Source organism: Botrytis byssoidea (assembly GCF_014898295.1).
Source record: "Botrytis byssoidea strain MUCL 94 chromosome Unknown BBYS_035, whole genome shotgun sequence".
Classification (NCBI taxonomy): Eukaryota; Fungi; Ascomycota; class Leotiomycetes; order Helotiales; family Sclerotiniaceae; genus Botrytis; species Botrytis byssoidea.
In genome coordinates, this window is record NW_024065876.1 from 146,098 (window position 1) to 172,409 (window position 26,312).

General features: G+C 40.5%; 6 protein-coding genes across 6 annotated transcripts; 2 read left to right on the forward strand and 4 right to left on the reverse strand.

Moving 5' to 3' along the window:
* Positions 1-87: 87 nt before the first annotated feature.
* On the reverse strand, positions 88-1,684 carry EAE97_011265 (uncharacterized protein; the record flags this gene model as incomplete). Its single annotated transcript, XM_038881780.1, has 5 exons — positions 88-665; positions 766-1,035; positions 1,227-1,279; positions 1,339-1,555; positions 1,627-1,684. 5 exons carry the CDS (start codon positions 1,682-1,684, stop codon positions 88-90), a joined length of 1,176 nt encoding a protein of 391 aa, XP_038727358.1.
* A 1,494-nt stretch (positions 1,685-3,178) lies between these two features.
* On the forward strand, positions 3,179-5,224 carry EAE97_011266 (uncharacterized protein; the record flags this gene model as incomplete). Its single annotated transcript, XM_038881781.1, has 2 exons — positions 3,179-3,269; positions 3,336-5,224. 2 exons carry the CDS (start codon positions 3,179-3,181, stop codon positions 5,222-5,224), a joined length of 1,980 nt encoding a protein of 659 aa, XP_038727359.1.
* Positions 5,225-10,723: 5,499 nt separating this feature from the next.
* Positions 10,724-13,100, reverse strand: EAE97_011267 (uncharacterized protein; the record flags this gene model as incomplete). Its single annotated transcript, XM_038881782.1, has 3 exons — positions 10,724-11,645; positions 11,724-11,936; positions 12,775-13,100. The coding sequence occupies 3 exons, from the start codon at positions 13,098-13,100 to the stop codon at positions 10,724-10,726; spliced, it is 1,461 nt and encodes a 486-aa protein (XP_038727360.1).
* Positions 13,101-14,804: 1,704 nt separating this feature from the next.
* On the reverse strand, positions 14,805-15,438 carry EAE97_011268 (uncharacterized protein; the record flags this gene model as incomplete). Its single annotated transcript, XM_038881783.1, has 2 exons — positions 14,805-15,050; positions 15,115-15,438. 2 exons carry the CDS (start codon positions 15,436-15,438, stop codon positions 14,805-14,807), a joined length of 570 nt encoding a protein of 189 aa, XP_038727361.1.
* Positions 15,439-19,450: 4,012 nt separating this feature from the next.
* On the forward strand, positions 19,451-20,523 carry EAE97_011269 (uncharacterized protein; the record flags this gene model as incomplete). Its single annotated transcript, XM_038881784.1, has 2 exons — positions 19,451-19,502; positions 19,580-20,523. The coding sequence occupies 2 exons, from the start codon at positions 19,451-19,453 to the stop codon at positions 20,521-20,523; spliced, it is 996 nt and encodes a 331-aa protein (XP_038727362.1).
* A 2,028-nt stretch (positions 20,524-22,551) lies between these two features.
* Positions 22,552-25,888, reverse strand: EAE97_011270 (uncharacterized protein; the record flags this gene model as incomplete). The annotated part of the gene is made up of 4 exons (XM_038881785.1): positions 22,552-23,956; positions 24,037-24,252; positions 24,710-24,926; positions 25,879-25,888. The coding sequence occupies 4 exons, from the start codon at positions 25,886-25,888 to the stop codon at positions 22,552-22,554; spliced, it is 1,848 nt and encodes a 615-aa protein (XP_038727363.1).
* Between the last annotated feature and the right edge of the window lie 424 nt (positions 25,889-26,312).

Consider the following 26,312-nt stretch of genomic DNA (forward strand, 5'->3'; position numbering starts at 1 on the left):
GTTTGGAAAATTGAACCCCCAAGTTAAGTGGCAGATGATAGCAGTATCCTTGGATTTCTCAGAGAATGATATTGCACTGAGTTGCATCTAAAGAGCTAATTCATCTTCGCTATCTCCCTGCGGTGGTGCTAATATATCCTCGCTCCCCTGCCATTGGGGAGGCATCGGTGGCAACTCTTCATCTTCTTCCGCCCATCCATAATCCTCATCATCTTCACTATCCGGAATCTCGAACTCGGCTCTTTTACGCTTTTGAGTAGGGAGAGCAACGGCGGGTGCGGGTCTAGGTAGTAAAGGAGATCCTTGATTAGGTGTAATGGAGGAGATACCCACTTTTCCAATGACAAAAGCAGCAAATATTCCTCTTCCCTCAGATAAAGTTGTACCATCCACTTTAATGACTTGGGCAAACCGTACACCATCTACATTATTTCCTTCATCGTCGTCCCACCCCCAATCTCTGAATAAAGCCACGCGACACCCAAGGCCTTGTTCCCATGCAGTAGCTGAGATTGATGGTATCAAGGCTGCCCCGAGACCGGGTCGTATTTTGGTTACGCATTGAGTGAGGATTACTATGGCGATATTGCGGGTGGTAGCAAGTTTTTGGAGAGCATTAATGAGGTATTGGAGAAGGGGAAATTTGCGCGAGGAGGGATTGGGAACTGTTAAGGTTAGTCTAGCGATAGAAGGCAACATGAGGAGATGAGATGGATGTAGCTGGTAGGCACGTGATGATGTGAAGGTTTTAGGATTGTAACATACCTCCCGGCTTTTTAGGAGTCGACGTAGAGTCAGCATTCCGAGGAAATGCACTGTCGATTAAAGTAGAAAATGAATCAATGATGATCAGACTAGTATTTTCAGGGGGAAAGTTTTGTGTGGTGTGAGTAAGTAAGGCAAGAAGATGAGATAAAGTGGGCGTTGTGAAATGATTGAAGTTGCTTAGAAGGGTGTCGTCATTGAGAGATTCTGAAGATGGAAGTTTTTGTAGAATTCGACTGAACCTAGGACCAGATATTGGATGTGACGCGTCTGGGAGTGTTAGTAGGGTACATTGTGGGGATCTCTGGTACCAATAGTGGCATACATGGTAGCGATTATAAATAATCGAGATATTCCTGAAGTGGAAATCTAGCAAGGGAATTCGGAATGCAAGGCAATAGACAAATCGCAAATACTTATAAGAGAAATACCAAATAGATGAAAGATGACAGATGACTTACCTACCCAAACAATATTTTCATTCTGATGTAAAACTCTGGCTGCCAAATGCATGCTATATGTAATCAGCATACATGGTCATGTATACGGACACTTGAGCGTGTGTTCCATTACCCCAGAGTAGTTTTGCCAACGCCGGGTGGACCATAGATCTCCGACACTTTTCCTCTTGGAATACCTCTTGGAATTTGATCTGCACTTGTGGATACTTGCATTGGATCTTTACTTTGGAGTGCCAAATCCAAATTCGCCAAACCGGTGGGAATGCAACGTGTTGGTGATGATTCTAGATCTTGCAGAGCTTGGGCGGCGGAAACGGTAGGCATACGATCTTAGAATGTGTCAGCCTATCACTTGCGTTGTGCTGTGGCGTCAGGAATTGTGATGGAAATGAGTATTTACGTGGGGAAGACGAAGAGAAATTTGATCTTCCAGGGCCGTGTATGGATTGAGAATCCATTGCCGTTTGCTTTTGCATGGGAGTAGAATCCTATAGGATGAAGGACGATGAGACAAAGTAGTTATGGTGATAATGATTAAGGGGAAAAGAAGTTATTCGCGTCTTGAGGTTGCATTGACCTGTGGCTCAAAGATTGGATGGAAATTGGTGGAGTTACCTGGGAGGTAAGTGAACTGTGCTCATAAGATTGAAACACGTGACCAACACAATCTAAAAATCCATGCAGTTTCAATCAATTGAAAACAAAAGAACATCCACAGCAGTACTTATCTGCACTGACGATCCACCACCACATACTGGTACTAGGTATTATCTTGACTTCATAAATTCACATCTTTCTTCCCTGTCACATGCACATCTATATTTGATTCCATTTACGAGATACACTCACACCCGTGGACCTCTCTGCTAGAGATTCTTTGCCATTGCCATGATTCACTTCATTCTTTCCAGCGACACGTTATCCAAGGAGTGAGATCAATCTCTTCCTTTACAAATAAGGATGATTTAAGGTAGGTAGGTAGGATTAATTTACCATTCACCTAGGTCTCTAGGTCGTATCATTCAAAATCCTACCTTCCTTCCTTCATCACCAATTCCTTCGGGGAGGGTGGGTAAGCATCGCATCGTATTCGAGCACATATCAAATGATCCCTAGTACGTATTCCAAGGTAAATAAGGAGGACGCGATGACCTATTATTCAACCCATCCTGCCAATCTGTTCTGACTTCTCTTCATTTTCTCGTCCTTTCCCTTCCTCTTCCTCTTCTTTCCTTTTCCCGAGGTCCTCACATCCTCCTCCAAATTTGATTTGATTTGATTTGATTTGATTTGATTTGTTTCGTTTCGTTTCGTTTCGTTTCGTTTCGTGCCATTCAATTCAGCTGATCTTCACTCATTCGAACTCTGACTAATAAACTTCCAACCAATATCATCGTCATATCCAACATTCACTTCCAACACCATTCACCGATCGCTGTTCGCTTCGTATCAGATCGTCTTAGTTTCAAAACATTTCCCACTTTTGATTGGTTCACCACTTACCCTCAATTCACACCAACAATTACCCTAGCTACCTAGCCTTTCGAAACAGCCGCCCCCCATATTCTTCACAAGACTCAATTGGGAAAGATCGGACGAACCCCTCGATGATGCTTTATTATTATATTTTCCACTCGAATAATTCTTCATAAACTTAAACTTGAAACTTTCTTTCCAATTTCCACACACACGATCGTTTTTGATATCCTCTTCAACAAATACATTCACTCCCCCATATTTTGTCCTTCTTTTGGCTTTGGATGATTCATTCTTTGGCATCAATCCCATCATATCTTGGAAACTAGCAACAGTTTCTGCCAGACGATTTATTCAGTACCCGTACTTAGCTACCGTACTTACCAAGTCGGAACACTTTTTTTTCTTGATCTTTCGACAGCTTGATCTCAATCTTCATTTCTCTCTCTCTCTCTTTTTACTTCATAATCAACAATATGTTTCCCAAAACTTTTTCAAGGAGCCTTCTCCTGGCATTTTCCGTTTCTCAATCCGTATCTGGTCTCAAACTCGATACCTCTGATCCAAGTACGTTTTCTTTTTCATCTTTGACTCTATAATACTTACAGCCCCTACTGACAATCATGTGTGCAGCTTCAATCAAAAATGTAGCAGGTACCATTGCATATGGCCTCATGAAATATTATACCGGCAATGTCACCAACACACCAGATACCATTGCGGTACTGCCAGCTCCGTACTACTGGTGGGAAGCTGGTGCCATGTGGGGAACCATGATCGATTACTATCACTATACTGGGGATGCTACCTACAATGATATTACCACACAAGCTTTGGCTTCTCAAGCTGGCCCGCTTTTCGATTACATGATGCCGAACCACCAAAAGGATGAAGGAAATGACGACCAAGCCTTTTGGGGAATGTCTACCATGTCTGCTGCAGAAAAGAATTTCCCGGAGCCCTCCAACACGGGGGGATTTACGTGGGTAGAATTGACCGAGAATTTGTGGAATACCCAAGCTGCCCGCTGGGATACGTCGGCTTGTGGTGGTGGATTGAAATGGCAGATTTTCTCATTCAATAATGGATATACATACAAAAACTCGGTTTCTAATGGAGCCTTCTTTCAACTTTCAGCACGTCTTGCACGCTATACCGGAAATCAAACATACGTCGATTGGGCAGAAAAGGTTTATGATTGGACGACCAAGATTGGATTTATCGATTCAAATTTCAACACTTTCGACGGTGCCGATGAATCTAAAGCTTGCACCAATCCGAATAAAATTACCTGGAGTTACAACAATGCCCTTTTCCTGTACGGAGCCGCTGTCATGTACAACTACACCACCAGTTCCACTTGGCAAACACGAACCGAGGGTTTATTAAAAGCCTCTTCCAATTTCTTCACATCTGATAGTGTCATGTACGAACAAGCATGCGAAGAAGTAGCAACTTGCAACAATGATCAATTTTCCTTCAAGGCGTATCTCGCACGGTTCATGTGGGCAACCACTCAAATGGCACCTTTTACAACAGCCACTATCACGTCATATCTCACCAAATCCGCATCTGCAGCAGCTAGTATTTGCGTTGGTGATGCTAATGCTTGTGGTACAAAATGGTATACGGGATCTAATGATGCAATATCCGGCCCTGGACAACAGATGAGTGCTCTGGAAGTCATTCAAGGATTACTCGTCTCTTCCGCCGCGCCACCAGTCGTCAAAGGCCAAGCATCTGTTCAATCAACTTCTTCTTCTTCACCAGCCTCTTCGGCTTCTTCGGCTTTTTCATCCGCTGTCATTAGCACTAGCAGCAAATCCAGTGTTTCAAGACAAAGTAGTGTGAAGGCGACCACTAGCGCTACCAGCGCCGCAACCACTGATTCATCCACCAACGTAGTCGTGACCGATACCATCCTGGAAAGTACCACAGTTCCATGCTCGACTAGTTCTTCTTCTACGGTATATTCTTCCCCCGAAGTTCCCTCTTTCACCGCACAGCCTTCTACACTTACTTCGCGAGAAGTAGAATCTTCCACTGCAGTCCCTTCATCTACTTTGAAATCATCTCCTACTGTCTCTTCTTCTAAATCAAAAACTTCGATTTTTGCTGTTACAACTCCCGCGCCTGATCTCGATACCACAACTACAGTCAGTATTCTCCACAGCACCACTGTATCTTGCAACACATCAGTATATGCAAACTCTACTGCTTGGTTTGCATCATCCTCATTTTTGTCCAGTCGTCTTACAATTGCTTCATCGGCCCCTGTTATTGTTACATCTGCTCTGCCTGCGTCTTCTAAATCTTCGACTGCCTTACTGATTGATACTACTACACAGCGAGCGCCTGCAATTTCGGGAACTGGTTCAAGAGGAACTATGAGCTTATTAACAACAGCTTCAGCCTCGGCGACTAAGGCTACAGTCACGGCGGCTGCTGGAAGAAATATGGACGTTTCGGAATCGGGTTTACTGGCCGGTGTGCTTGGCTTGGGGCTGCTATGGGCTCTTTAGGAGTAACTTAAAGGGCCGGGGTGTTGACACGGTATGTAATATAGGATTGGGGAATTGGGTGTACAAAGGGTATATGATTGGGTTGGAGCGGGAGTTGTCAAAAGCTGTTTGTACTTTTTTGATTGACAGGCTTCTCTACTACCAGATTGTCTAGTTGAGCTTGAGGCATTGATTTGGGGGAGTTTTTGGTCAAAACGATACTGTTGTTTCTTTTGTGGCGGATACATACATGGATGAATAGATTGGAGAAGATAATGATGATTATAATCTGAGGTAGACTGAAAAAGCTTCTGAGAAGATTTGTACAAAAGACACCCTAGATCAATAGATATCAAAGATAGAGAGGAAATAATTTCATTTCAAACTATTTATGATCTATAATGTGTGGCATATATTGAAATTTTTGCTTTCAATCTCGACCAGTATCCTTCGAACCTCCACCCACGAATGGGAATCTACTCTATAGTTTAACACTCATCACACTGAGATCAAATCTTTACATATTAATCATAAGCGAGCTGACAATCATTCCGAGGACTCCTCGGTTATTAAGATACTCGGACCGTAGACCTCTATGAATATTCGGATGAGTACTAAACTAAACCCTCGATAAATATTTTGGAAGAGAATCTTACTTTGGAAATTTGAAGGTCCATGTTGTGCATGGGATTTACGATGGAAAAGTAGTTTTGGAAGCGGTTCATTAGAAACTTTAGACTCTGAATTCTATAATTATATTACAGAATATCTATTGTTTCATTACAATAATCTATACATTGATCTGTTATAAGCCTTGTCGCACTCTGTGGAAAAAGCGATTATTTGAATTAGAACGGTTATCAATTATAATTTTCTAGCGAGTCTTTGTGCTTGGGAATGGGAATGTGGATAGACACAAAGAGTAAACGCAACGCAACCCCTTGTGATTCTCCCTCTCTCCTCAAGGTACATCTCTGTATTAGAGAGCTTGTTGGTTAATGTGAATATGAATATAAATATGGAATTTGAGCTATGTTATTGTTGGACTTGGTAGAGTAGGTCGTTACTACATTAAACCAAATATTTCCGTTCAAATCTCGGCACCATGATTGCCTCGCCGGATTTGAAACCTTTTTTTTTTTTTTTCAGCGAGAAAGGCGTTGGATATCTATATTTCTAATTACCCTTGAAAGAAATTAATTATTTAGATAATTTCTTGGGGGTTTGTTAGTTTTTGATATTATCTTGATAGATGTCGTGTCAGCGGATACTGTGTCTGCTCTCTTTTCTCTTATAACATACCATACCATCCGAAGTGCTTTGAGAAATATCGATATCTTGAAGACTATGAAACATACAAATATAGACTCAGACTTCTGGTGCTTTTCGTCGGTAGAAGACGTGATGCAATGATATCGGAAGAGATCATATATGTCCCAGCGACTCAACCCATTTACTCCGAGATCAGCAGAGGACCACTTCAGCTCTGCTTGGGAACGATGAGAACTGCGAATGAATGGATATCTTGGGCACCATTCGGAATATCTCGACGTCGATTTCGGAATGGAATGTTGCAAGTTTGTGTATGTCGTTCAATGCATTTCGCAAATGAGAAATGCCATCTTGGATGAATGAATGATCCGATGTGTTTCAAAGTCTGGGTTAAAGCTTAAGAATTCGGGAGGCTATGCGTGTAGTGTAGCACATGACTTTTCCTGAAGTGTAAAGGAAGGTCTTGGGAAGTAATCTGAAATGTTTCGATGTTTTTGTTGGATTTGGTGCTGTTTTCTTTCCTTCTTTGGCTATGAAAGACTGCTTCACCCTGTCAATCTTAGCTAATGTACTATTGGGTATATCTGATTGAAACCATGCGGAGGTAAAAGATGTGAGATTATGTAGATTCATGTTTGAGGTAATAGTGGGCTAACTGAAACCCTGTGGTAGCAAAATCTGTAATCAACAAAGTGATTGCTTTGTTAATTATAATAGCATATTTAGACTTTGGTTTTTTTATTGAAGAAAGCCTTTTTCAGGTATGAATTAGATTAATTTAAATTTTTGTATTTATTTTAATTAATAGGGTTTTAATGAACTTCTTAAATTTTAAAAGCTAAGTTTTGGTTTGAAGTCATTATTATGATGTAAAAAAAATCTATTTGTATAGAAGTCGATTATTCATTAGGAAAAATAAAATGTCAATATATATATTAGGATTATTTAATATTATTATCTATATAATATATTCTGTATTATATAGTATCTCCTAGACCGCCAACTGGCGGCGTCGTCGCTTAATATGCACTGTTACAGGTATATATATAGTAGTAAGCTATCAGGAACCGATCCCTGATACTGTGCCTTTTGGGACAGATTGCGTGCGTGGCATAGTAGTAAAGCTTACAACTTCTATTGGTTTCAATCATGTAATAAAAACTAGTAAAATAATAAAAAACTTTAGAATTAAATATTTAGATATAATTATTAAGAGCTTGAATATATATCACACTAGCAAAATAAAAGGAAATAATATATTCTGATTCTATTATTACTAAACGAATAATAATTATATATATAAAGTTATTTTTAATAGTTTTATTATTTGATTTCAATATTTTCTTAGCTTTAATATATACAAAATAATTCTTTTGCTAATATTCTTTTTTCTTATAGAATTTATAAAATCGAAAATCGATTTTGTTAATTTTATTAGATTTTAGCAAAATTATAGAGTTTTTTATATATCCATAATATCCCCCTCGATTTTTTTCTTTTTTTTCTCAAATATTTTGAAATCCTTGTTTATATATAGAATCTTATATAATATTAATTGATATAACATTTATATCAATTTGAGGAACTCATTTAGCTCTTTATAAAATATATAATATATCCTATAGTCTCATTTTCATAATAATAATCAAGTTTTGTTATATCTATTAAATATCGATTTCAGAAAGAGAATTTAGAAATTAATTATAAATATCTTTATTAGAAATCAAACTATTTGAAATAAAGGTTTTATATTAATAATAAAGAAAATAATCAAAAAAGATTTAAATAGATTCTATTTTGAAATCGAATTGTTTATATAAAAAGTACTTTCTAATATTCTTAATATACTAAGGATTTAATAAGTTATTAAAATCTGAAATTTTCACCCACATACTTATAAAATCACTAATTCTAATAAAAAATATAATTTGGGAATAATAAATAAAAGGTAAGTAAAAGTTTATAATAAAGATTACAATTCCTTTTTATTTCTTTTAGTTAGTAATATCAAAGTGATTTCTAATTAATACTGCTTTATTGCTATATATATATATTAAGACTAATAGATACTATTATTATAGTTTTAAAAGATTCATAAAATTCAATTTAATTATTGCTTATGAATGTAACAAGAATTTCTTATTTGATTTAAATCAAATTGATTATATACTTATTAGATATAATAAAAGCAATAAGAAAATAAATATATAAATTCTAAGATAAGATAAAAGTAATGTTGATGATAATATAAGGTTTATAATCTATTGAAAATAGATAGTAAGTTATATATGATATATAAAAATTGTATTATTTATTATATATATCTAGAAAGTGGGATCTATATGTAAAACATTTTTATGGGTATGGTGTATATGCCATATCACGTGTTTTCCAACAAAAATAACTACTGAAATTCTTAACGTAGTTTATCAGTATATAAGTTATATCATTATATAAACCACCCCTTTTTGAATATAAAATTCGTCTGTACTTAATCGTATACTTTTTTTATTTCATAATATAATTTTATAAAAATTGAAAAATTGAAAAATTAATTATATAAATATTATAAAATTTGAAACATTTATTGGAAAATGGAATTATTATAATAGTTATTATAGAGATAATATTTTTGTAACGAAAATCATAACAATTTCCATTTTCTTTATAAAATAATAGGAATTTTTATATAAATATTAGATTTATAAAAAGCTTATTTATTAATTTTTTTTTTCTCAAAATAATAATCAATTATTGTTGGAACACGTGACTGAGAACATGTCGCGTTCTATCCCACATACGCACTTCGATATAGCTTAGCAATGTTCTCTTCGTACGAGGAAGGGAGACATGAATTATAATACTATTGAACCTAATACACCCCCTTACTAGGTCAACTCAACAATTATTAAAATAAGAATATTGAAAAAGGTTTAATTTTGGTGTATTTTCAAGTGGCTCACATGCTGATATAGCTCATATGTCGATAAATTATGTTATATGTTTTAATTTAGTTTTCTATAATTTAATGGATTAATGAACTAGAAAGTTTTCATGATATAAAATAAGAATTAATCAATTATCGAATATCTGAAATCATATGATTCTGAGAATTATATCATAAAATAAATTTGATTTTTGACTTATGTTTTAGTAATTATTCAAGATTATAGAATAATTAAGATTAGAATCAGACGTAGCTTTAATATTTGATAAACGAGCTATTCTCTAATTATTTTATAGAAAAGATTCTATGTAATTGAATAAATATATTCTGATATTTATATATTACATCAAATATGTCTATTAAATTAATATGAGAAGAAAGCTTAGAATAGAGTATAATAGATTAATTCTTATATCTGTAATTATATTTATGAGTATTCTAGAATTCTAAGCTTTGATTTTTAACGTGTAGTATATTACTACTACCTTCGTATCTAATTCAATGTCTTATTGATAGGCAAATCAATATATATTACTGAATAATGAATACTAAAACTCATCGATCTTAAGATCTATTAATAGTGGTGAAACTTAGATGACAGAGTCTATCAGAATAACAATCATAAATAACCGAGGATATAAATAAACAAGTAAATTTAACGCTGAGAGGGTTATTAGTTTGATAGAAGGAGCAATAGCCGAACTTAGTGAACATTTGACAACCATCGAAGCCGTATCCAATGCCTACGATAGACTATTATAGTGAAAAATTTCTTCCCGAGACTGATTGATCATCAGCAATAGGTCGCAAGCATGATGCATCAAAGAATCTAATCATTATATTGACCGTCAATAGAATACTCTCATCTTCAGTTTTTCCGACTTACAGTTTTATTTCATCCATGAAGCCGGCACAAACCTGAAGATTTACACAATGCAGCATTTGAGACATTATTCTTAGTAAAATTCAGGGAATCCAAGTATCAAGAGCAAAAAAGCAAATTCTCATTCATAGCAATAGCTCATCATCAAACCCCAGTATTAATCCCAGCCCAAATCCCAGTCCGAACCCAGTCCATCGTTCTCGTCATGTTAATATTCATTTCAACCTAAGCAACTAACCACCCAGATCTCTCTGACTAAGCAACCATAAAATAACCACCTCCATCCAGCATTTCATTGTCCCCCTTGAGCCTCAACAATCAAATCTCGATCGCCTGACCAACCAATCACCATAAGTAATCACCCCCGTCCAGTATATCAAAGTCCCATTCGGACCTCGACAATCATATCTCGATTCATTCACTTCAATAACGCCTCCGCAACACTGGGGTGAAGCTCTTCCAAGCGAGTCCAAATCTGTCCATAATGTTCTTGGAAAACAGCTGGATCTCTTGCCATCATAACGAAAATGGTACACATAGCTCCCTTGAGTGGAGAAAACGCAGCTCTCGCAATTTGCGATCCGCCAAAGAAAGCGAAAGCTACCAGAACTTCGGCTATTAGAACATCTTTGGTTTCCTCAACAGGGTTGGGCTTAAGGGTGATTAAGAAAAACGTTGAAAGAGCGCTGATTACACCAATCACGACGGGGAAGTATGAGATCATTTGGAACAATCCCGAGTCCTTGAGCATTTCCAAACCAGCTGCTGACATTAAGGTAACACCGGATTTATTAGCTTTCCAGTATGTAGTGGAATCAAGGGCCATCATAGAAAAGGTCCAGTCCGAGTGTTTGGAATCAAGAGCGGCGTGGAAGGGTGCAAGATACACCAAAAGAGTTAATAAGAGGGCTCCAGTTATAGAACGAAAATTTGAATCTGGCGTGAGCGAAAGATTTTGCCCTGAAGCCATTCCCAGATCTTTCAAAAAAACCGAGAAGGATAAGAGTCCCGCACCAAAGCATACGCTGCTGTAAGTCAAGCGAAGTGTCGTCTGAACTGCCGTTCTTCGAATGTTTGAATGTCTGGAGTCGCTCTGAACATTCATAAGTACGTGATTCTTCGTAAAAAGGGCCCCGAAAAAATGTGCAAAGGACGATATAACATGCGTGATCCAATATGTCGTGGCAGAGAGTAATATGATAGCTGCTATGAATCGCGGGGTATAAAAATTCCGATCTTTGGTACATGATGGAGCAGTGACGTCCCAAATTCTTCTCAAATTGTAAAGGACAAGGAGGTAACCGGCATATAAAAGAGTTGTTAGAAGGCTGGCAATGAAGCTAAGCGCGATCAGCGTCCACGGTCGAATTTGGCACACGGCGCACGTTACAACTCTCGAAAAATATCTAGAATCATACCAGACAATCTGCCAGACAATGCAAACAGCGGTGCCAAAAATAACAATTATCAAGGCCGGAAGTTGTCGGAAAACGATAAGTACGATCGATCCCGCAAAAGCTAAAAGACCGAGAGCGCCGGAGATCCATTGGCTTAGACTGGTATGTCGGAGCAGGAACAGAGCGGCGAGAAAGAAGTAGGCAAAGAGGATCGAGATGCCAAAGGCCGGTGCCCTAGTCGAGGTAGGTCAGCGTCCATGATAGAAAAGGAAGAGAAGTTGAGGGTAGGGGAAGAGGTTTATATAGAAAAATAGTATGGTCCGTGCGAGCCCGATTCAAGTCTGAGCAAAAAAAACAAACTGCCCTCATGGTGGGTCCAGCACATATGTAGGCTGACAGGAATAAGAAGGTATGATGAAGAAAGGAGCGGCAGTGACAGATATATTATCTTCAGCACTTTGGTGACATCTGGGGCTGTGAATGTCTGGAAACCTCTGGATATTTGTGATTCTGTGAATGTCCCAAATACTTTGAGCTCATAAGAGACTTTGAAAGTCTGACATGACAGGCTTTGAATGGCTCTATACCTTTGAGAACATAAGGGAATTTGAATGCATGGGCCTTGTGAATGTATGACAGCACTTGATTGATCAACAGAAACTGGTTGTTGACAATAGCCTGATAGTCTGACGTAGTATGAATAGAGACAAGGTGGTAGAATGAATAAATGAAACCACAACAAGGAATGAGAGCAACAACAAGACTTTGGCAACGTGAGAGTCAGTGATAGAATGGAACAATAGTGATAGCACCGTATGAGATGGATAAAATAGCAAAAAGCAGCAGCAAAGTGTGGAGATGATAACATGCAACGACAGCAACAGAAGGGTGATATTATAGAGAATTAATCGAAGTGACAATATAGGGAGGAACTCGTGCACCAATAGTGGTTTAGTGACAGAAGTGTGCTGATAAGAAAACAAGAGAAAGACAAATGAAAGGTGGATAACGGATGGGCAATGATCAAGAATCAAACTGAAAAATCAAAGAAGCTAAGAGAAGGGGAATTTACACCCAGGTCAACTCCCGAAGGAGAAGACCCGAGGGCTTCCGAGCCCCGACAATCGTCACCCCACCAACCCCACAGTCCAGCTCTTCCCAGTTGTTTAAAAGGTAGTTGTTAAACACCACCTCCATCCGGCCCGACAAAACGACCAGAATAAGCCCGAGGGCAAACAAAGAGGCCGAAGCCAAAAGAAAAGTGATGAATGCCCAGGGGACACCACCCCCTGGTACTTGCAAAGAAATGGTGGAAGAAACGGGACCACCAGAATAAGCCCCCGAGGGGGAACGAGAAGAGGGGGGGTACCCGGAGGCGCGACGCTTATTCTTGGCCATGTGGCCGAAGAAAAAACAAATTGAGGGGGGGGGGAAGGGGAGAGGAGAGGAGGTGGGAGGAGAGGTAGCGGCGGCGGTGGCAGGTTGTTGTTATCGTTGTTGTTTTGTTGTAGCTGGTGCTGGTGCTGGTGCTGGTGCTGTTATTGTTGTCCTGTGGCCGATTCTTTCAAAGAAGGGTGTGGGAATGAAAGGGGGTTATATATCCAGACTGACTCACTGGCTTCACCTTGATGGGTACTTTCCTCAATTGAAAACGGAAGGAACAAACACTGTGAACATGGTGAAAATGTTGGCTCGTTCACCGATCCTTACGCTACTAGGGCCGACGAGAAATGAAAATGGTTCGATCTCATCGACTACTTGACAATGATCATGTTCTATTACCTATCTATTAAATCACATCTTCTCGCAATTGTCATTTGACCATGTTATTTTAGGAGGTGGTTACCTAGACATGTAGGAAAATGAAGATTCTCACATCCTCAACATCTCAACAAATACCAATTAACTTGAAATAGAAATGATAACCATTGGAAAAGGAAATATCATTTCGCATTGAATCTGGAAAGATGAAATTATTGGGCAAGCACATACTTACGTTCCTTTCTTGAGATACTATCAACTTTGTCAGGGTTGTGCTCCAATCCTATCCTGATCAGGTGATCTGATACGATTTGGTTTGAAGGGATGCAAATAAGAATAGATACAGCAGGTTCCATTGTCATTGTCAGCGTCGTTATCATTGATGTTTCCACTGCCGTTGTCGATTGATGGCCGTCAGCTCATGACCAATGTAAGCATAATGGTCATGGAAGACACCGATCTATCAAGACCCTTACAGATTGGGAATGCTCTGGTTAAGACTAACTCAGCGAACGTAATATTCGACACATTACAGGTAGAATTATCACAATATCCATAGAATTAAACAGTAACGTGACTATGTCAAGTGGATTGTAAGTCTTAATTTAACCATCCCACTGGGTATGTAGCTATTTGTTGTGTGAAGTCAGCGTTATAGGAAAACAAACAAAACAGCATATCATTTAAAAACTAAACATTTGTCATCTCACTCCGCCATCGAGATATTGAAAATACTGATCGAGAAATTTGAAAGATTACTAGATTGATCACTTGATTCGATAATTTGATATAAAAAGAAAAAAAAAGAAAATCAAAATAGTAAGACTAATAGACTAACACTACATGACTAGCCATATCAATTAAGCCGCATACAAACCTCAATTTCATTAATAGATCTCCAGGTGTAAAGGGATTCAACTTTGAAATTAGAATTGAAACTTTACATCCAAAACACATCTAATTCAATTGATTGAATTGAAGTCATTTAGCTTAAAATTTAGAAAGTGAAATGGACTTAGCTTTTAATCCATTCAACCTACAGATTCGAACCCTTAAATCAGATGTGAAATATAAATTCGAATGTAATAATTTAATTGGATACAGTATGGATGTACTAAGGGTGCTCTAACCCCCCATCACTTCTAAGGTATCCTAACCTTATCCGCTTACTGTACTTTCAGAAGCAAAGATGCAGCCCATTGATTCAAATGCACATCATTTGTATTTAGAAATAAGGGAAATACGGAAGCAAGCATGAGTCTTCTTCACAAAGGGACTTGGTATGAGGATTTATCCTATAAATGAGGATACATCCGCGACCGAGAGTCTCCAAACACACCCTCATATTTTCTGTACCCTCTTCGTTTCACTGCCCATGCACCGCAAAATAGGCATCTTCTTGGAGCCCTGGGAGGCAACAAAAGTGGAATTGAAGGTCAATGTAACCTGGACAGAATCGTTGATAGCATGACCGTTGAGCGCAACATTGGATGTATCATCGGGTTGTGTATTAGCGTACCATAAAGGTCTTCCCCACGGTGCGGCCCCGGTTGTTCCGATTTGTGCTTGGAGCCAAGCAGCATTTCTCTACAAAGCGAGGACCTTTTAATATCATAATTCAATGCTATGATGGTGAACATATAGTACTTACGCCTTGATTAAAATGTGTTCCGACCCATGCAGTGCTCCAGGTACCAGTAGTTGTGACTATGCTCGAGCTAGAATCGAGGATAATGTATCCTAGATCCGATCCGAGTCCACCTTGACCGTTACCTTCAAAGCTAGCACAGGCGTCTTTCACAGTCCATAGACCTTGGCCATTAAGGCAACCGGTGGAAGCGCCATGGCCATTCAAGGTAACTAGAATCGTTCCAGGACCACCTGGAGGAAAGACAGAAAGATCCGAAAGTTGAGCCATGCTTGCTGGAAGGAGAGAGAGCCCAAGGGCTGCTATTTTTGGCTTGCTGGAAAGCATATTGGATGTTAGACGAAGGTGCTGTAAAGAGATGCGATGGGAACGTGTTCTGATAAACTCTATTGCAGTCTCTGAAAAAAAGCGTGTGCGACTCATTGGTCTTTATAGATTTCTGTGAGGGCTATCTCATTGAAGGCGGTATAACGAGTATGAGTTCTATGCCGCGAGAGTCGACCAGAAAGAACTTACGAGCATGCATCTCGTTTGGCAACCAAATGATTACCAGAAGCAGTACTAAATTACTCAGCATTTACCAGGCAAAGATCTCTTGCATTTGAAAATCAGCTGATTACTCTCATGTGCATGCACCGTTTGTAGTCAGCGGCGCAGAACTTGCTCGTTTCCGGCACCCGAGCTCGGAACACTTCTGAAGCCACATATAACGTGTATGCAGCTGTATACCAAGCGACTTATTCGAACTCTCCTGATTCATTATCCCTGCATGAATGAGTCCACACGCAGCCGCCCCGATCCAATAACTTCTGCAGAGCTAAAGGGAAGGCAATGAATGAAATTTGCTACAAATCAGGCTCGTATAAATGCAACCAAATAAGGTAATGCGGAGCACTGCCATTGCAGACAACGTTGGCTGACTCGGATGAAGAAGAATTTGACACTTCCCAGCCTTAAGATCCCGGATTTCGGATTCTAGTCCGAAGGTGTCGTGACCACAAGTAATTTCGTGCTTGTACTCAAATTGCTACCAGGCAAGGATTCTTGGATCTGATAAGTCATCGACCAAATAAAGGGAGAGATTCTGTATCTTATTGGTTGATGATGTGAAAGCGTGATTGAAGAAGGTCAAGACGAAGTTTCTGCGATGTGACAGAAGCCGGAATGAAGTAGCAGTGTTTAGCGCTTGGTCTGTGCTCACATTCAACCTCGCATCGTTATTCCTAACAATTCACCAATTATCATACAAATACATCGTGCTAACACACAACGCAAGCCTCTTCTAAAGGGCAAAAGGGCGGATTTATTCAATCTTTGGAATTTTTGAAACTACTGACCAAGCAAAATTTGTCCCAAAAAGTGCTAAGAACTTTCAAGTGAAAAGGGGGGCTCACACCTCCCTCCCCCTAGAAGCATTCTTAATGCTTTTCAAAAGACGTCTGCTTGTACTTCGGAAGAGGCAAAGTAAGCAGAAATATTCGACGCAAAATGGGGAAGGAAACCTGCTAGCCGTATATCAGATAAATAAGACAGGTTGTTTTACTCCATTCAACTCACGACATACTGGATGCTGAGTGATCTCCACCGCATCCCCTTCTCTAATTTGTCCCATGTCCGTCCCAAGATACCCTGGAATTGACAGTCATAACTTCCTTTTTGATTCCATGTTTTGCAATGCAAGATCAAGATCCCCTTACTATTCTCGTATATCAATAGAATCACGGATGTTAGACGGTAGATTACGTCTGGACACTGAGATACAGCCGGCGAGTTTCTAGAGAGCAATCACCCCTTTCGGCAGTTTTTTAAGCAATTGATCAACAGCAGACATCCAGATCTCTCATCTGTATGCACTTTTCTAGCCTTGACTGAGACTTGGCTTCTGAGGTGAATCAACTGTAAAGGTCCGTTCAAGTCTGTCGTGGATGTCTAAGAGCTAGGTGATAAATCTATGAAAGTGATAAGATGTCTCAATGTCAATTTCCTCAGCTTGAGAACTACCAAGGGAAGGCTGAATGCGAATTATATCTGATCTTTTGTAACGTTGTTTGAAAAACAAACTCTTTGCCGATAGAGTCTGCGTGGAGACTACTTGAATTCATCAACTGTCTAGATCAATCATACGGCGTTATCTGACTCTTGTCTGGAGATCTCGAGGGCGGTTACACTTGGGAGTTCTCCGCAGGTAGCCGCGATCATTCTACGTTTTTGCCGTCGTCACCATGTAACGACTTCTCATTTCTGTTGTTGAGTCAATATTTTTGTATCGAGGTCTCAGTTAGGAGTCATAGATCTGACTCGAGTCTGATTCATCCCTGTGTGTGATGAAACTACACAGAAAGTTGAAATTTGTCCTATCTCACTCACAGTGTTCCTTGCAGTCGGACAGTGTTTCATTTATTCATACGATCAAATCTTTCCAGTATATTGATGGTTGGGAAAAGGACAGGACAGAAAATGAGAAAGGAAGTTATGAGGGAATAGTTTCCTAGTTTGAAGAGCTGTGCAATTTAATCCGAGGGTGAGTTCCCCTGGCTCACGGAAGACTTGCGAACGTTCCTTCTTAGATATTTAAAATCAAAACTGATCTCAATTCATAATGTCACTGTTTTGAAAGTAATTCGCTTCTGGATAGAGTAATTTGGCACAGTATTCAAGTGCGATTATATGTCAATCATTCTTCTTCGACCCAAATCAACACAACCACTAGGATCATTACAAGTTGTTGAATTTCAGGATTCTCTACCTTTGGCAAAACCATGGAAGAGGTAAAATAGAAAAGCATGAAAGTCCAAAAGGGCCTGACATGTATAAATTCAATTCGCAATTTACATGTCGGTCAAAGGGAAAACTTGCTCGAATCAGACATTCATGAGAGTAGTATAAGGCAATCTTAAAACAAATGATACTAAAGTCTTCCTTATTATAATAGATACTACTGACATCTGAATTTTCTATCTGGAAAAACAGAAGAACAATTTCATCTACCCTACTTGCAGCACTTTCTCCCTGCACATCACATGTGAATTATGCCAGAGATACCGGAGTTGTAGTAAGAAGGTGGACTTCAATTGCTTACAAAGTAGCCCTCATAAGAATAAAACAACTTACATCTGAGTATAGCCTGGTCTGAGGTCATCACATCCTTTAGGAAGTATTGCGAATATATGAAGATTTTCAGAGATTTGAAGTACATGTGGGAGTTTACTCGTGTGCTACCCAACGGAATGTGAAGCTTGAGAGTATCTGGAACTTTTGTTGATATAAGGATACCAACGCGGAAGAACAGAATGAAATACAAAAATCCGAATTACCACTCCTAAGCTAAAAGAAGTCTCCGATGAGAAAATCTCAAAGTTGAAGAGATACATTGTTGATTGCTCAAAATACAATCGCGGCATGCATCACGTGAAGCTTGCGTGATGCTATCTAGTACCTAGGTATCCTTACCGTCTCGAGAGAAATCTCAGTCTGTCCGTTCCCCTTGATTGACACTTTGCCCACAAATGTGAAACAAGATTCAAGCACATCGTACGACTACACTTCCAATCGTGAATTTCGTCACGCTAATTCACGTCATGAGAGTGACCGTTACCCACACCTTCACATTTCACCGGAGATATCGGGGATTGAATACGTGAGTCAACCCGAGCAAAATGCTCTCCTCGTTAAGAAAGTGTGAAAATATGAGCCAGTGAGGGAAGAGTGCTAGATTTAAACACTTTATTGGAAACTTCGTGACAATTTGATCCGTATGAGGGATCAATCAAAAGTATTCAAGACCTTGAATCGATATGTATGATATTTTCTCCTCCGCGACAGCAATACATTGCTTATAAATGAATCGAAGAATCGAACTATAGATTGATATCAACTAGACAGTATGTAAGTAGATGAATTGATCTATGTGTGATGTACCACGAAGCTGAACCTCAATTCGCATCCATAACCCAATCCCTCTCGCCGAAACAATTTTTATATTGTCAAAACCAATGGAAACTTTGAGAATCGAGGCAAAGATAAAACTATGCTTTGATTGTTAAATCCGCACCGAGACATGAGAGACATTGCGACATGCGATCCAGGTCACTGTCAATATCACCGTCACACGTCGTTTGTACCTCCCCTTTTCAACGTCACGCCCGAGGATTTCCTCTTAACTCCGAGATTCACTACTCATTTACAATCGACTTCAAAATCCTCTGTTTTAAACTCTCTGTTAATACAATCTTTTCCTTCTATCATCTTCTCCTCTCCTGTCATCTTCTCTCCTGTGAAAAACTCTCTATACTCTATATATCCCACTCACCACGACATAAATTCTACCTTCCAGAAAACGATGCCTATACTCGCAGGAAAAGAGATATCTCACAATGGCCTAGGTCTCATGCGTAAGTCCCACTCCCAACTTGTCAATGCATCCAAAACGCCATTGGCAAGTCGAAGACCTTTTACTGATCTCCTGCAGGAATGACCTGGCGCGGCGAGCAGACTCCCGACAGTATTTCCTTTCCCGTCCTGAAAGCTGCTCTTGCAGCCGGAGTAAATGTGTGGAATGGCGCCGATTTTTACGGTTCTTCGGAGAACAACTCCCTACATCTTCTCGCACGCTACTTCGAAGCGTATCCTGAAGATGCAGAGAAAGTGGTTCTCTGTATCAAGAGTGGCTTTGCGGATAGGAAGAAATTTACAATGGATTGTTCGCCAGAAGCTGTGTACAAATATGTTGAGAATGCCAATAAGATTTTAGGTGGTTATAAACAGATTGATCTTTTCGGCATGGCTAGACAAGATAAGGTTACACCAATTGAGGATACTGTCAGGGCTTTGGATGAGTGCGTCAAGAAGGGTTTGATCGGTGGAATTCAATTGAGTGAAGTCTCAGCCGATTCCATTCGTCGAGCTAGCGCAGTAGCAAAGATCGACATGCTCGAGGCGGAGATAAGCTTGTGGGCTACGGATGTCTTCGAGAACGGCGTCGCAGAAGCTTGTGGAGAATTGGTAATCGTGATGGTTGCTCATACACCACTTGGAGCCGGCATGCTGACAGGTCAGTTCAAGAGTTTGGATGATTTGCCCGAGAGCGACCCTCATCGCCACTTTCCCCGTTTCCAGCCGGAAAACTTTCACAAGAATTTAGAACTGGTGGAAGAGTTAAGAAAGTTGGCGTTGGATAAGGGCTGTACACCTGCACAGTTGGCGTTGTGTTGGATCAAGTCGCAGAGCAAGAAGCCAGCCTATCCTCTCATTGTTCCAGTATTTGGTGCCAGATCTGAGTCTCGAGTTAAGGAGAATACTACGGAGGTTGAATTGACGGGCTCAGATCTTGTTAAGATCAATGAGATTCTTGCTAGCTTCCCGGTTCAAGGACATAGGTATCCAGCTGCGACGGCTTCTCTCTGTGAGTATTAGGAAGGGATTTACACTGTTATCGTTGCGACACAGGGTGAACTCACTATAGGTAGAAGAACGGATGAAACTAAATTGTGCATTGATAATTCTGGCATGACGCCGTTGCATAGTTACCACATAATTATCAATAAGACTCATGTTCCTAAAAAGAAATGTTAGCAAGACCCCTAATAAAAACTACAGAGTTAAGAGAGCAAGATAGAATCTTCCAAAAAAGACTCCATAAGCATTTGCCACTACTGAGAAAAAAACCTGCATTAGGAAGCTCCTACATTTCGCCTCTCTTTGCTTTGCACCACCCTGTTACCTCCGCGCCTCATTCTTGATGCTTTTCCGCTTTCCCACTGCCAAGACGAACGATGTTAAAAGAAGCAACAATGAGAGATGAGCGGCAGTGAAGGGTACCCAAGAGCAAGAAATGACGTGACGTCAAAGATGACCGCAAAATTACACAAGAAACAAAAGTACTGAATCTCAGATACCACCCAAACTACTTGTATGACCTATACTAAAACCTGTGATATGTAACCGAGACCATATCAAGCCATATCGGATCTCAGTTTCTGTTCCTTTGGTTTTTTTCTTGGAAAAAGGAAGAAAGGAGAGGTGAGGAATGGAGGCTGTCAGAGGGCTCAAGTAGACAACTAGCTCAGTTGAAGTAAATATGCTATATCCTACCTAGATTATCCATCTAGCAATACACTCACTCGATGGTCCGTCATCCATGGAAATGAAAGAGCTCCCAGTATCTCAATCGCATCGTATTGTTTCACAGTTTCACAGTTTCACAGCTTCACCATCATGATATTCATCACCATGAAATATATATATATATCAACAAAAGCCTCCTGCATTGACTGACTAATCGACTAACTGACTGGCAAGGCAAAACGAGAATTCAACGAAACTATCAACTCTTTAAATTTTCCTACACACAATTTTCCATTTATCCTCCTCAATCTTCGCTGCTGTTCTTCTGGCTTTTCTATCTGCTCACTGGTAGTCATCATCCCCACAAGCCGTTGGTACCCTTGGTCAATTTACCATACTCTCTCGGCTCTCATTCCTCGGCTCTCTGCTCAAAGATATCACTCCCCACACTCAAAAACTATTAACAGACACAACTCAAAGCACGAAACGCTCACTCAACAGCCCACAACTCAAATCCATTCGTCAATAATAAGTCCATGCACGCAACAACATCAACTAACACGCAGTCAAGGTAGAAGAAATAATCAGATGCAAGCAAAGAGGAACTATTGTATCTGAGCCTGGTGCAAAAGATTCGATCGGGCAATAAACCTTCTCAAATACATTCACATCTAGCCCAATCACAGAAAAGGAAATAACAAGAAATACGATGAGAAATCCATCAATGACACATGTAAGAAACACCAGGATCCGCGATTGGCGAGATCATGTACCCATCCATCCCAATCCATTGCAATCCAGTTCCCTTGTTGCCCATTTGTCCATCCATTCAATTCATCCATCATTAAAATGCCCGAGATCCGCACAAAGAAAACAGCCGAGACCAAATCCAACTCCGTCACCGAAATTCAATGTATCTTTTCCCCGTTCCATCCTAGACCAAACCTAGAATGCAAGCTTTTTCCATCCATTCAACTGATCCATGTGAATCCATCCTGCATGTGTGTCATACCGAGATGATATTAACCCAATCCCATTCGATTTTGTAATATTCCCCCAAGTGAAATTTCTCAATCAAATATGCTAACATGACCCTTTAGCCTTCAAACCTTTCCTATTCCTTGCGCCAACCAAATCCATAATCAGGGTGTTTTCTGCAGATATATCAAGCAAGCTAGCAAGCGATGAGCCAATCCATTATACTCCAGATGACAATTGAAGAAATGGGCAACCATAAGATGCGATGCGCAAACAATTAACATTTAACCAGGGCGGAGAAGGGAGAGAGATAAGACGGGGTTTACGGGCACTACATCCTAGTATAGTACACGTGTTATATCGCGTGTTAAATTGCAATTAGTCCTCTGAGCGAAATGGCTAGCTGATATTGAGTTCCTGTGCCAATGCCATTGTTGGAAAATATCCCTTCGATTCCGGGACCCCTTCCCACCTTCCACAATGTCTACCCAAAGAGTCTTGTGTACCACTGATACTTGGTAAAGAATAGCCACCAGTATTGTATTCTTGCTTGATTTTTCCGGGCACATATTCTGGAAGACTGGGCAGTTGGTTCCGTGGCTCTGCGCCCTCCCATATTGGCGTTGGGTAGTACATATAGCAAGGAGCATCCTCAATACTTTTGGCTTCTTCAGCAGAAAGAGTAGGTTCCATAGGAATTTGAAGAGGTCCAGTGCGATAATGGTGGGATCGGCCATCGTAAGAACCGTAATTGTTAGACCCGGGAAGCATGGAGGAAGTTCCAGACATGGTAACATCGCCAGGGGTGCGAGATGATCCGGATGGTGTGTATGAACCACCGCCGGCACCACCAGCGCCTCCAGGTCCAGAACTTGCATTACTACCGCGTCTTTCGCTCTGGTAATGTCCGGGTGAGCGACCACGCACCACCATTGGTGCGGACATACGAACGGCAATTTTTACCCAGCGTTCCGAATGATTGTGGTTGGTACCCAAATCTGCGAAAAGTTCCACAAGTAGGTGATAGTATTGTTGGGCAGCTCTCCGTTTGCCGTTATTAGCGGTCGCATTCTTGAATTGGATGCGCTCGAAAGTTGCTTCATTTGGTGGTGAGCTTGGTGACTGACCAAAAGATCCATCGTACATTCCGCGCGGCCCACCACCAATACCGTTGTCGCCGCCATACATGTTATGTGTTGTGTGCGGTCTTGGGGCCACCGCGATTCTTGGCGGCTTATCTTGTGGTCCTTTGTCTCGTTTGGGAGTGTGCTGGACCAATTCTATTGATTTTCCATCGCGCGAATCTACCACGGCAGCTATGGACATCGCAAACTGCTGTACCTGCGGTCTCATTCCACCAGACAACAAAAGATATACGTTTGCTCCTGGAACGATAGGTTGAAGTGTAAATGAGCAACTCAGTGAAAAGTAGTTTCTTCTATAGCAGGTCCAATCGTTTTCTGCCATGAAAAATCCTTTATCAATTTTGCCAAAGATTTCTGGAGTGATGATCTGTCCGTCAGCCGCCTGCAAAGTCAAGATGACTTCTGTCGGATTTAGAGGAGGGGTAAGTGGCCCTCCAAGTTGGGAACCCTCCATATTCGCCGGACTTGCGAATCCGCTGTTAGATGGTGATAACGGTACGCCTCTTACAGTTCCAGAGGTTGACGGAGATCTTGAAATTCCGTCCGTTCTTCGTAAGTGTGGTGTTGCACTTGCGTATAAATCTCGTGTGCTTATTGGTGATTGTGGATGTGGTAAGGCTGGTGAGCGTGAGGGTGGTGCCATTCCAGGGGAGGAGTGACTGTGCGGATAGATCATTATTATCTGTGCACAGAAATGGTGGTGTATCGAAGTACTTAAAAGGGGGTGGAAGGTACGTACATAGAGTTCAAGCGGGGTTTAAGATCGGGCATAGAAAATAAAGACGAGCTCGGAGAAAAGTACGAGTTGCTCCCACCTGAGTACGTGGGACCGTTCAGTGTTGACTGATAGGCATGCGCGTATGGGGGGAATGGGATGTTGGACGGGATTGAATTTGGTATCGTGGGTTCTATCGAGAACACAGGGCTATGAGAGGTACCGGAATCGGAAGTGTAACTGAGCTATCATATCAGCCACGGGTCTAAACAAGTGTAAGACAAAAGAAGATAAGGTTCTGAGAAGACACGGCCTATGGATTAAAATTTCTTCATGGCGGTAATGATGCCCAGGTGGACTGCATGTGTATGACAGCCAACACAGCCGTCAGTGGTACAAAATAGCGGGGACTACTCGCGTGACGCGAACCATTGCGGAAGTGCAGGCGGTTTGGCTTGATCTGAGGCTTAAGTTGTGTGACAACTGGATAAGAACAATGACGGAGTGTGAGTCGTGGCATGTTCATTACATTACCAGCCTTAGCGTAGATCGCACAAGCGGTAGATACATGCATAAATTTGAAATGAACGATAATGAGAGAAAACCCAAGGAGTGTGTATGTGCCTAAATGCAGGGTTGACGAGGGGGTTACATCGGGTGAAAAGAAATGACCAACGAAATTTGGGGGTAAACTTACCGTACATCATCTGTCGCTGGAATCGTCATGTATCGCATCCCCATATCAGAGGGTAACGACGGAGGGTGAACAAATTCCTGTCTTGAAGAGCTGTCAGGCTCTGGTTCGGATCCGACAATACACGAAGACGAATGCCCTGAATAGGCGGTTAGGTCTTGGATATTACCAGATTGAGAGCACATGAAGTGATCGAGTGTTATTTTTTGAGGTGTAAGGACTATTGGGTAAGATGGTTAGTATCGGATGATTTGAAAATTCCCGAGATATTTAAGGTAATAAGATTGAGATAGGTTATTGCAATCTTTATGGATAAAAAGACACAAACGAGGTGAACCAGAAATGAGAACGAAAAGGAAGGTTGCAAAGACAGTGCCAATTGGATAGACAGTGAATTGTATTGTAAAGGCGTGATTAATGAAGATTTTGGGAGGGGGGGGGGAAGAGGGAGGGGAATTCTGGCAAAATTCAGATTGAATGATATGATAGGGAGTGGGATGTATAACGTTTTTGGGGTTAGGCTACTTTTGTGCGCCTCTTTTTGAATCTCAATTTTTTGATTGAGAGGATGAATGGTAGAATATTGCAGAATGGAGGGTTGTGTTGATGATTTGATTTTGAACGTCGCACTCGGGAACTTCTTCCATGAAACGTTCCGTTTGACCAATTCACTGTCAGGGCCCGGCATTACACTGTATTGCTCTGCGGTTTGTGCTTCATCAGGCGTGAGATGTAAGATGTAAGATGTGAGGTGTGAGGTGTGAAGTGTGAAGTGTAATGGTGATGTGATAGGCATGATATGATGATATGATTGATATTTGATATGAAGACCGCATTGGAGGAATGGAGAATTACTACACCAACCATTTCGCGAGAATCATCAACGACAACTCCAAAATAAAAACGAGCAAGTATCGAAAATTATTCTCTTTGACTTCGACACTTTTTTTTCTTCTTCAATCAATTTTCCCATGAAGATATAAAATCAAAAAAGAGATGTGGGAAGTTGTTCCGAAGACAAGCCAAAATCAATTGTTTTTTGTGGATAGAGCATATTCCATAAAAAAGGTGAAGCTGAAAGCTGAAGAGATGTACAATTTCGTTGAAGAATTGAAAAAGAGAGGAGGGGCGTCGATCACAGATAAAAGAGGATTGATGGCTGGCTTACTTACTATCGTTCATTTGCAGCCTCGCGCCTTCCAAATATACCGACTTTCCACGATCGTGGAAAATGTTATCTTGATGAAGCCTTGGTGTGAAAATTTCGACGTCAAGCCGGATAGAAGAGAAGGGATTGAGAAGAAGTGGTACCAATCGTGGATGGTGGTGAAAACGAATAAAGAATACTCGAAGGAAGAGAGTTTTGATGGTGGATATGATGGTTGACCTTGGGGTATAATCTTTCTTATGACGATGAGTCGTCTAAGGTAAGACACGAAAAGACAAACAGCAGCAACAACGGGTTGTCACCGTCGTCCGTCCCGGAAGTTGGGTTGAACGAAGGAAGTTGTTGATGGAGGCTTTTATTTTAGCGGAAGATAGATGATATAGGTAGTATTTTGGATGTAGGTAAGTAAGTAGTAAGTAATAAGTGTGTGTGCACGGA